This window comes from Thunnus maccoyii, chromosome 11, assembly GCF_910596095.1.
Source record: "Thunnus maccoyii chromosome 11, fThuMac1.1, whole genome shotgun sequence".
Taxonomy (NCBI): domain Eukaryota; kingdom Metazoa; phylum Chordata; class Actinopteri; order Scombriformes; family Scombridae; genus Thunnus; species Thunnus maccoyii.
Genome location: NC_056543.1, coordinates 326,619 through 338,720, shown reverse-complemented (window position 1 = coordinate 338,720; position 12,102 = coordinate 326,619). Strand labels below are relative to the sequence as shown.

Here is a 12,102-nt window from a genome sequence, read left to right as displayed (position 1 = left end):
TACTAATAAACAGTAATTACTTAGTTTGTTTAACTTGTTCATTTTTCACATTATTGGTTAGTTTTTATATGTTGTCACACTTATTGTTTTCAAAAGTTAGTTTTCGTTAGATTTAGTTTAATTTTAGACACAGTATTTTCATAATACTTTTCATTGATTGAAATTTACACTTTGGCATTAATGAACAGATAAAAACTGATTTTGAATCCTCAGCCCGTCTCAGTGATGGAGGACATCGCTGATCAGACGGCGCCTGAGAACCAGACCGCCACCTTCGAGTGCCAGATCAAGATCAACTACCCGGAGATCACTCTGACCTGGTACAAAGGTACCCAGAAACTGGACAGCAGCAACAAGTATGACATCAGCAGCGTGGGCGACCGCCACTGCCTGAAAATCAAGAACTGCCATTCCAAAGATCAGGGCAGTTACCGGGTGGTGTGTGGCCCTCACATCTCCAACGCCAAGCTCACCGTCACAGGTAAGAGTCCGAGCGTTGAAACGTCCTGCCTGTCTGCTGGACACCTGTCCATACGTCTTTAATGTGTCCTCATGTCCCCCTGCTTCATTTTATTATCAGGCACTGGTTACAAGCCAGGTAAGCAGCACGACTTCAAACTAACAAACTCAAACTGACCTCTTTGAACCTGCAGGTTCACACCTTTATTTTGTGGTTTGTGGATTTCTGTTTCCTGTTTTTGTTCTGTGTTTCTTTTGAATTTAATTTTACTCAAAACTACACAAACTCCAAATAGGAGTTTTAATACAGAAAAAACATCATTTGAATAAAATAATCAAAGTTATAAACTAACATGAAAGTAATATTGATACTTTAAGTTAACTCTGATTATCTGGTTTTAGCTGACCAAATTCAGTTCACTAAACGCATCCGAAGCATCGAGGTCAATGAACGCTCCTCTGCCACCTTCGAGTGCGAGTTGTCCTTCGACAATGCCACCGTCACATGGTACAAAGACTCATGGGAGCTTAGAGAGAGCCCAAAATATAACTTCAGGACCGAAGGCCGACGGCATTTTATGACCATCCGCAACGTAACTGCAGAGGACGAAGGTTTGTTAAAAAAAAAAAAAAAAGGAACCATATTTTCCTCTAGAAAGATATTTTGAACTGACATCAGTTGTTCTTTCTCCAAAACTATCAATATTATTAATTTCCAAAATTTAACAATGGATAGAGAATGGAATTAAATCATCTCAATCTGCTTTGTTATGTTATATTTGAGAGGTTAAACTTCTGGAAAAGAATTTTAGGGCTGCACAATACTAAAAACTAGAATAAATTATAATTATTTGATTGAATATCACAGTTTTAGAGTAGATTTAGAGCCCAAAGCTGAATGTTACACTGGTGCGGTGTGTTTTAAAGACATACCAGCAAGATGGATGTTGTTGTGCTAAACAGTAACACAACAAACATCAGGTAGTCCTAAAAAACTTTTTGACATTTAACAACTTTTAATTTGCTAATGTGCAGCATGGTAACAAAAAATAACAAAAAATAAAGGAAAAAAAGGTGAAAAAGTAGATTTCTTAGTTTTCTTTTTCATTGTGCATCCTTAAATGATGACATATCTAACTGAGTAAAGGGCCGGTCACACCAGCATTTATAAAGGCAGAATCACATCATTTCTGGTGGGAATTACGTAAATCCTTTTGAATTATTGTTGGTATATCTTTTCAACAGACTGTATCAACTTATTGTCCTGATAGCAACAAAGCTAACAAGCTCTCTAATTGACATTTAGCAAGCTTGTTAGTTCAAAGAGCTTTTTACCCTTTTTAGTGTCTCTTTATTGAATAGAAACTATTCTGAGAGCAAAATGTCAGCAGCAATTATTCCCCCAGTACAACTGGAGCTAACATGTTCCCAACTATAGCGTGTTAGCTTTTAGCTTGCCAGCTACAATGAATTTCCCTTTTGCCACTTTCTGGTGTGACTGAACCATGATTTTAATTCTACAAAGGTTTTTTAGTTAAGTGTCTTCAAAAATGAACATCGTCGAAACATTTTTATAATATCGTAAACATCATTGTAATGTCTTCACCCCGTCAGGCGTTTACTCAGTGATCGCTCGCCTGGAGCCGATGGGAGAAGCTCGAAGCACAGCTGAGCTTTACCTTTCAGGCAAAGGTCTGTACGTTTCATCAGACAGCTAAAGTTGCTCCAGTTAATGTCAGCCAGCAGTTATAATAACATTTTGTACCTTGTCCTTTCACAGAAATTGGGTTAGGAAGGGTTCCTCAGGGTGAGTATTTTAAAAAAGCAATAACACAACAAATTAATGACATAAAAACTGAACATGTCTTCAGGTCAGACCAAGTGTTGAGTGTTCATTACTGCAGTCCTGTAAAAAACATCAAAATTTCAAGGTGGACTGTAGGTTCAAAATTAAAGAAAAAAAAAATCAGTTTACTCAAAGTCACAGTCATGCTTCTGTTCAACACTTGGTTTTGCTCTTAGGGCTTTAGACTCTCAGTGTTGTTACATTAAAATACAAGAAAAACTCACAAACAAACAAATAAAACATGAGTTTTTTTAGCAAAACATTATTATAACTATTATAAGAAATGAGACGTTTAACTGTCACAACAAGTTTATTTTAATATTTCTAGTGATTTCAATATTAAATGAAATTGTATGTGTGGCTAAATCTTTAGATGTTCCTGACACATCAGTTCAGGTGCCAGAAACAGCTTCCATGGTTATCTCGAGAGGTGAGTCTGAGACAGTTTCTACCAGACGTAACAATAATCATCTTAACTATAACTTCACTCGGACTGTGCTATTCATAAATGTATTTTTCTACCACGTTTCTACCAAAAGATTCATCAGAATTTTATCACTATGAAGAGAGAACAGAAGTGGAAGGTACAAACATTTTGTGAAATGTTAAAATCTAAAAATTAGTACTAACTGGTGTCTTGCAACTGTTAATTTCTACATTTTGCGTGAATCACTGAGTTTCTGCATTTTATCCATCAACGTGAAACATTTAACAATTCACATCCACCCTAAAATTTAACCACCACCACCATCATCATCATCATCATCATCATCATCCTTTATCTTCCATCCTAAATAACCGTGTGATCACTTTGAACTCAATAAATATTAATTCAATCACTCCTCCTAATTACTCAAATACCACCTCAACATATCTTGATAATAATCAGTAGTAAATAATTTAACTGCTATAAATATATTTAAAATGTCACTAAACTGTAACAAATGTATCAAAGAGGATTAAAACAATCAAGTTAAATTTTGAAATTAATCTCAGAGTTATAAATTGAAGGTCATAATAAGAATTTAAAAATCCTACAGTAGATAGAAATCAGAAAATCAGAACGTTTCAATCAAATTCTGAATTCTGAGAATAATCTCTGGTCTGAATTTTAATTTAAATTCAGGGAATTGTGTGACTGAAGGTCTTAAATTCAATTATTCAGATTAAATAATTAATTAATCTAAATTTTGAATTAATTGAGGGCGGAAATCTGAGATTAAAATCTAAATTTAAAATTAAAGTTTGAAATAAAAGTTCAAATTTTTGTTTCTGACCTTTAATGAAACAATTTCCTGAATTTAAATGAAATATTCTGAGATTAATGTTTGAAATATATATTCAATACTTTCATCATAGATGTTTGAGATTAATCCCAGAAATAAAATGATTGTTTCATATAATCCTCTTAAACCTAAATGATTCAGAAATGAAATATCTGACCTCAGATGTCTCTAACTGTTGATTATCCTTTAATGGTCCAGCTTTTGAGAGTCTGACAGTTCAAGAAGAGACAGTTTCTGTTCGGTACTCCTCCGTCACAGGTATCAACATTATTCTGTTTTATACGATAACATCCTTTATTAATACAAAAACTCTCATCACTCTGTCTGTCTGCGTCTTTAAACATCTTTTTGTCCTCTGTACGTCTACGTATTGTCTTTTTACAGATGTCATTGACCACTGTCTGTGGTTGTTTATCCGCAGTAAACCCCCTTCATTTCCTCCTCATTAACTTTAGATCTTTAAAGACCTGCCACTGAATTTGCTCATCATCCTACATGTCAGAGTCATTTATTTTTCTTTTCTTCTTCACCAGAAGCGAAAAAACCTGTTGAAGGAATTGTTGAGAGGACTCATGTTGAGATTAGAGAAGAAGTCCCTGAAGGTATAATTGCTTTAAAAAACCAAACAGGCTCCTGGCTTTTCATCAGAGCTTATGGCTGTAATGTAACAAGCCCACTTGTCTGAACCGCCAATCTGCTAGCCAGCATGTTTATCCGTCCACTTGGTTTACACGTAAAATGCTTCAAACACCAGCTGCTGCTTTGAAACCTTTCTCTCACCAAAGTTGTACTTTGATGTTTGTGCACTTGAACTGTTTTTGTCATAGATCCTCTTTTGGTCCCGTCTGTCTCCTGATTTCATGTTTTACTCTTATTCATGTTGTGTGTTCCATGTTTTTACTCTTTAGTAACCCCACCTTACCCCAACTTACCCCCCTTAGCTTCTTTTTAACCCTGACTAGAGCTCTCTGTACAGTAGATGGCAGAAAGTAGAGTAGAAACTAGAACTTGGCGGTCATAGTTTTAATGTGAACTTTCTTGATCTTTCAAGTTCCTGAGGGTTACATGAGACCAGAGGAGAAACCCTCTGAGACTGCAGCTCCACCTTCGGCTCCAGTCAAAGGTATCTGCAAATACCTGTTCTTATTTTGATCACTTAATGTATGTAATTCCTTCGTATGTATGTACCTTGTCTTGTCTCGTTGGACTCATTCACCTTTTAAATCTTTCTTGCTTGGTCACATTGTGTGTTCTTTTCTTTGTTTATTTGTGTATCTCTTAAAGACTTAATAAGAAAATGCTTGATATTAGCATTTGTTATGGTCAGAAAACTGAATTCAATGATAATATTTTAAAGTACCTGAAGCAAAGAAGCCGGAGCCCAAGGTAACGGTCACTGCTCCACCTCAGCAAGAGGAACCTCCAGTCCCAAAAGGTAATGTTAATAATCATGCACTGATGTGCATTGTGTTTGTGATTGATTATTTTCTGTTTGTTGTCTTAGAGTCTTTATTGGCTCATATTCTTAATTCTTTACATGAAAACAAAGTAATTTGAGGTAAAACCATTTTAATGACTTAAATCTTTCATTTTTCTTTATCATCTTACATTAATTCTTGAGAAATAATGCATACATTTATAATTTATTATTTTATTTAACTCAACAAAATTTTTTTTTTTTTAGATTTGCAGAGTAGATGTAAAATTTCACTTTTTTTTACTACAGTATCATCAGGATCTTTAATATCTTTGTCATATAAAATTCTCAAGAGGTACCTCACGCTAAGATTTTCTCTTGGCTGCTGCGTGTAACTTAATGTTGTCTAAAGTGAGTCTGTTCTCTTCTGTTTACAGTGCGTAGAGAGCATTGTGTTCTTGGTTATCTGTCAGTTTGTTTGTTATATCCAGTATATGTCTGTATGTTTCATCAGTTTTGTGTTCCTTCTTTTAGCCCCAAATTCTTAAAGCTGTGTGCTCTTTGTCGACTCACAGTAATATTTCTCTGTTAACTTTGAAGAACCAACAATATACACCAAACCAGAACCTGAACCAGAGATAGTGACCGTTCCCGGAAAGGTCACTCCTGAACCTTATCAACCTAAGCCAACAACAGAGCCGAAAGTGATTCCAGAGCCTGAAGTGCCTCCTAAAGTGGCACCGCCCGAGCCAAAAGTGGCCAAAATTAAGCCTGAACCTGAGGCACCAAAAGTTGAAGCGGCCAAGAAAATACCAGAAGCTCCTAAAGCAAGAGGTAAAGTAGTAAAAGCTTTGCTTTACTACTGTTCAACTGGAAAGAGATTGTACTGGACAGTACATCCTTCTTGTTGTTCTGTTTCATGCTGCTGTGATCTATGTGTAAAACTCTTTATGTGTTTGTGTAAATCTTAAATGTTCTTCACTGCTAACCTCTTGAGCTTAATTTTAAATTAACATCTAATATATTTGGAGTTGACAGCATATCTATAACAGTTTTTGGATACAGCTTTCAATATAATCCCTCTAGAAACTAACTCTAGAAATTAATGTCATAGCTGTAATGTATTGATAGTGAAGCTTACAACTTGCTCCTAGAATAACCTTAGGATAAAAAATAAATGTAGTTGAATAGAATGAAAATGGAAAACTTTCAATGTTCTTCAAAGTGCCAACTGTAACAAAACCAGAGGAAGCCGTAGTTCAGCCAATTGCTGCCAAGATTACTCCACCAAAGAGTGAAGATACAAAAGGTATCGGAAAGACTTTTTTCCCATCTTTGAACTCTTTGATATCTATTGTCATGTGATTGGTTCGCTGCAATACAAACTTGTGTGTTTATGTTGTGTGTTTAATCTTCTCAGATCATGTGTTTTCGCAGTTATCTTTGTGCTAAACACTCGTTAGAGTGCACTGTAATGTTGAAGCCTTAGTGGTTACTGAACACATATGTCTTTTAAAGCACCAGAACCACCAAAGCCAGATGAATCTGTGGTTCAGCCAACTGCAGCCAAGGTTACTCCCTCCACAACTGAATGTCTTCCAACTGAAGGTATTGATCACTGACCTTTGATATCTTTTAGTTCTTCTAGATTCCTTTCGTATCTTTTTTCGGACTTTGAAGAAATTAAGATATTTTTCATTGGCAGGCACTCGTTAAGAGTGTAATCTTTGATTCCTTGTAAGCTTTACACATTACCTGTAGGTTAAAACAGTATATAATGTTCTCTTAAGTGCAAGATGTACCCAGACCAGAGGAACCAGTGTTTCAACCCTCTGCACCAAAGGTTACTCCACCCAAGGCTGAAGCTGTTCCGACTAAAGGTACTGCAAAGATGCTCATAATAGGTTCCTTTATTGTGCTGTTCTGTTTTATGTTTGTGTTGTGTCTCATGTTATAAGTATTATCAATTCCTGACTTTGAAGTATGGAAAGTAATATTTCCAAAATACCTTCTTTGATTATCTTTGAATGTGCTTAGCACTCGTTAGAGTGTGATTTGCACATTTGGGTTTCTCTTTCAAAAATATGATTAGCAAGATAGTCATCTTATAAATGAATGTTCTTCTAAGTTGTCCCAGAACCAAGACCATCTGGAGCTGTCACTGAACCCCCAGGAAAACCACATCTGCTGGCTTATAAGACTAAGCCAGATGCACCAATGTACGCTCCTGGATCAGAACCACCAGAACCAAAGAAGGTTCAAGAAAGACCAAAAAAGGTTGTGGAAGAAACTAAGAGGATTCCTGTAGCACTAAAGAAGGTGCCAGAAGAAACCAAGAAAGTACTGGAACAAACACAGGGTGTTCCTGAACCAGAGAAAGTTCCAGAGGAACAAAAGAGAGCTCAAGAAACACCAAAGATGATTCCAGAAGAACCCAAGAAAGTACTGGAACAAACACAGAGGGTTCCTGAAGCAACAAAGAAGGTTCCAGAAGAACTGAAGAAGGCTCAAGAAACACCAAAGATGATTCCAGAAGAACCCAAGAAAGTACTGGAACAAACACAGAGGGTTCCTGAAGCACCAAAGAAGGTTCCAGAAGAACTGAAGAAGGCTCAAGAAACACCAAAGATGATTCCAGAAGAACCCAAGAAAGTACTGGAACAAACACAGAGGGTTCCTGAAGCACCAAAGAAGGTTCCAGAAGAACTGAAGAAGGCTCAAGAAACACCAAAGATGATTCCAGAAGAACCCAAGAAAGTACTGGAACAAACACAGAGGGTTCCTGGAGCACCAAAGAAAGTACCAGAAGAACGCAAAAAGGTTGTGGAAGAAACAAAGAAGGCTCCAGAGGCACCAAAGAAGATTCAAGAAGATCCACAGAAGGTTCCTGACTCAAAGAAGGCTCCAGAAACACCAAAGGTTCCAGAAGAACCTATGGTGGTCCTGGAAGAAAGAAAGAGAGTTTCTGAACCACCAAAGAAGGCTCCAGAAGAACCAAAGAAAGCTCCAGCAGCACACAAAATGGTTATAGAACCACCAGAAGAACTGGAGAAGGGTCCAGAGACTCCAAAATTAGTAACAGAAAAACCAGTGCCAGACCGCCGAGCACCAACACCGCCACAAGATTTGGAAAGACCAAAACAAATTCTTCAGGCTAAAAAGCCTCAAGTACAAGGTAGATATGTCTTCAAATATGACAAGTTTGAGCATCTTATAACTAATCCTTACTCATCTTGATCTTTTAACTCACTATTTATGTTTTTTTATTCTGAGAATCTTAAACTAATTCTTTAAAGGTTTTGTCTTGATGTCTGTGCTTTCATGTTTGTTTACTGTTTGCTACATCATATCAATTTTCAAAACAGTAAAACAGAGGGAGGTACCACAGGAAACAGCAGCACTAGCTAAACCAAAGCTGGAGCCAAGTACACCTATCAAAGGTATGCCATAACTGACAATGGTTTCTCAGACACTTTTAGAAATTCAGCACAAATGTTTTTGGTTTGGTTTCAGTTTGACTGGGTGCATTTATTTACTGTACTGCGCATTTATCAACCAGGTCAGGATAGTCCTGGGAAAGTAGAAGTCCAGTCAAAGTCTAAAGATACCCCACAACATAAAGGTAGTGAATCTAAAAACATACAATTTAGTTGTAATATGAGGATCATGTTAGAGCACATGCTACACTAATGTCTGTGTCTATATGTTGTCTTTGTGTGTTGACGTTTTCCTCTTGGACACCGCTCCATGGTGCAAATCTTGAATCTTGGGTGATATCTTAAAAATGACTCCAGTTCCCCTGAAGACTGAGCTAATGGAAACAGTAGTGGTTGAAGACAGAAAGGAGTCTTCTCTGAAGAAGAGTCATGGAGAAAGGATCTTCATGGCAGAAGCAGACGGACATAGGCAAGAGAAAGTCAGGACAGAAAGAGTAGTTGAACTCTGGGAGTCAAGTGCAAGAGAGGAAACCACTTTGAAAAGGGGGATGAGACAACAAATGGTTCTTGCGAAGGAAGAGGAGGAGGTTCCTACATGGGATAGTGAAGATCAGGAGGTTGAAGATGCTGAGTCACTTGAGGACTCTGAGTCAGCGTACACAGAATGTGAGGCTGAAAAACTGGAGGACATTAAACTTCTTGTTCAAGAAGAGAAAGTTGTGCACCAGACAGAAGAATCATCATCTCTAAGGCCTGTCATTCCACTTCTGAAAGAAGCCTCCTGTCTTCCATCAACAAGAGACATCACACCTCCACCTGAAAAGACTAACCTAATGAAGAAAAAACTTTCTCCTCTTGAGACTGGAGTCTCACCTGAAGAAGAGGTACTGACCTACAAGAAAATGTTGCAAGAAAGGAAACACAAAGAAGCTGGTGTCTCTTCAACTTATACTGAGCAGAGAGATGTTTTTGAAACACAAGTGCCAATGTGTGCTGAAGATATTGTTCCATATGAAGAATCTTCCAGTCCAATGAAGGATTTCATCAAACCTAAAATCACTGCTACACATCAAGAAGTCACTGTCCCAAAGAAACCTGGTGTACCTAAAGAAGTCACTCTTTTGAAAGAAGCTGACTCTGTGAAAGAGTTAACATCTCAAAGGTCCATGTCTCCCCCTCAAGAAACTGTTTCACCCCCACCTGAACAAGACTTACCCAAAACTCCTCCCAAAACTGCTGTTTCTCATTCCAAGACAGACATTCTTCACAAGAAAGAAGTAATACCACCTAAAAAGATGGAGTCTTCAAGGGAAGAAATTAAGAAATCTCCCAAAGCTGCTGGAAAAGTGCCTCTTGATATCATTGAACCTCTAGTGAAACCAACTCATGTGCTGGAAGAAATGCCTCCTGAGGAAGAATTTGCTGCATTTGAAAAGGAAGTGTCATCTCCGGTTCAAGCTTCAGTTCCTTTGCCTGAGAAAACAGTATGCAGACCACCAAAGGAAAGAGTTGTGCCTACAAAGAAAGAAACCACTCTTGCACTTTCCAAGGCAGATGTTCCTCCTAAAGAAGACTTTGCCCCTGCAGACGACTTTCCTCCTGGAGAAGTGACTCTACCCAAGAAAGCTATAACTGAAGAAGAGGTTGCTCCAACTAAAAAATCTCAAGTTACACCACCGAAAAAACCTGTCCCCCCTGAAGAAGGAACTATCCCTTCCTCTTCTGCACAAAAAGAAGTTGCCCCTGTTGAGGTTGATTCTTTTGAGGAAGTGAGAACTGATACAACTAAACGTCCACCGACAAGAGATGACAAGAAGACAAAAAAGGGAACACAGAGGATTGAACAGCAAACTCTTCTGAAAGGTATTCTTTTGTATCTTAGCCACTCAGGCTCATGATCGCTATAAGATCAACCCCTCTTAAAAGAGATTTAAAATCTCACACTTAATATACTCACACATCTTCAAACATGGTCTTTTTGTACTAACCTTCCCAACGATATGGTAAGCTGTGTTTGTCAATTGTCTATTGTACTAAGGAACCTCTCTTGGCCTACTAATATCTTCCATTGATAAGTTATTTCTTTCATTCTTTCCTTCATCAGATTAACCTCTTCCATTCCTGGTCATTCCTGTCATTTCTTTTACTTGTTTTTGGTCTGTCGTTAGTTGGGATTCATTCTTGTCCAAACTATCTTTTGTCATTAGTAAGTCTTGTCTAATCTTGCTGTTGTCTTGGTCATGATCTTGGCATCTTGTATTCCCAAAGTACCTCCTCCAGAGGAGAAGAAACCATCTGCACCTGCACCAAAGCCTTCACCTCCTCCTCCTCCTCCTCCTCCTCCTGCACCTGCAGAGAAAGTTGTTCCTCTTGCAGGTAGTCTGTTAGTTTGTATTTCCTTGTCTTTGCTGGCTTATCAAGAGTCAGCCATGTTGTTTTTCTTTTCAACTGTGTGTGTTTGTTTCTTTTTATTGTCTTCTGGCTTCATCTTGTCTGGTTTCTGTCCTCAACGTTTTTAACATTGTGTGTGTATTGACCATGCTTATTCTTGTCTTGGTCATGATCTTGGCATCTTAGTATCTCCTCCAGAGGAGAAGAAACCATCTGCACCTGCACCAAAGCCTTCTCCTCCTCCTCCTCCTCCTCCTCCTCCTGCAGAGAAAGTTGTTCCTCTTGCAGGTAGTCTGTTAGTTTGTATTTCCTTGTCTTTGCTGGCTTATCGAGAGTCAGCCATGTTGTTTATCTTATCAACCATGTGTCTGTTTGTTTCTTTTTATTGTCTTCTGGCTTCATCTTGTCTGGTTTCGGTCCTCAATGTTTTTAACATTTTGTGTTACTCACTATATATTGACCATGCTTATTCTTGTCTTGGTCGTGATCTTGGCATCTTAGTATCTCCTCCAGAGGAGAAGAAACCATCTGCACCTGCACCAAAGCCTTCTCCTCCTCCTCCTCCTCCTCCTGCACCTGCAGAGAAAGTTGCTCCTCTTGCAGGTAGTCTGTCAGTTTGTATTTCCTTGTCTTTGCTGGCTTATCAAGAGTCAGCCATGTTGTTTTTCTTTTCACCATGTGTCTGTTTGTTTCTTTTATTGTCTTCTGGCTTCATCTTGTCTGGTTTCTGTCCTTAATGTTTTTAACATTGTGTGTGTATTGACCATGCTTATTTCTGTCTTGGTCATGATCTTGGCATCTTAGTATCTCCTCCAGAGGAGAAGAAACCATCTGCACCTGCACCAAAGCCTTCACCTCCTCCTCCTCCTCCTGCAGAGAAAGTTGCTCCTCTTGCAGGTAGTGTGTTAGTTTGTATTTCCTTGTCTTTGCTGGCTTATCGAGAGTCAGCCATGTTGTTTTTCTTTTCAACCATGTGTCTGTTTGTTTCTTTTATTGTCTTCTGGCTTCATCTTGTCTGGTTTCGGTCCTCAATGTTTTTAACAATTTGTGTTACTCACTATGTATTGACCATGCTTATTCTTGTCTTGGTCGTGATCTTGGCATCTTAGTATCTCCTCCAGAGGAGAAGAAACCATCTGCACCTGCACCAAAGCCTTCACCTCCTCCTCCTCCTCCTCCTGCACCTGCAGAGAAAGTTGCTCCCCCTGCAGGTAGTTTCTTCACTTGTGAACTGTTATAAATTATATGTCTGTCTTGTTTTTATGT

General features: G+C 38.2%; 1 protein-coding gene across 1 annotated transcript in view; it reads left to right on the top strand.

The window, feature by feature from the left end:
- LOC121907573 (titin-like) overlaps positions 1-12,102 on the top strand; it is a 214,293-nt gene that overhangs the window by 74,468 nt on the left and 127,723 nt on the right. Inside the window, 17 exon segments of the mRNA XM_042427209.1 lie at positions 214-481; positions 862-1,071; positions 2,074-2,178; positions 2,679-2,735; positions 3,790-3,849; positions 4,125-4,193; positions 4,643-4,714; positions 4,949-5,026; positions 5,609-5,842; positions 6,234-6,317; positions 6,527-6,616; positions 6,799-6,888; positions 10,714-10,821; positions 11,023-11,124; positions 11,338-11,439; positions 11,641-11,733; positions 11,946-12,047. Of these exon segments, the coding sequence (XP_042283143.1) occupies positions 214-481; positions 862-1,071; positions 2,074-2,178; positions 2,679-2,735; positions 3,790-3,849; positions 4,125-4,193; positions 4,643-4,714; positions 4,949-5,026; positions 5,609-5,842; positions 6,234-6,317; positions 6,527-6,616; positions 6,799-6,888; positions 10,714-10,821; positions 11,023-11,124; positions 11,338-11,439; positions 11,641-11,733; positions 11,946-12,047 (1,924 nt within the window).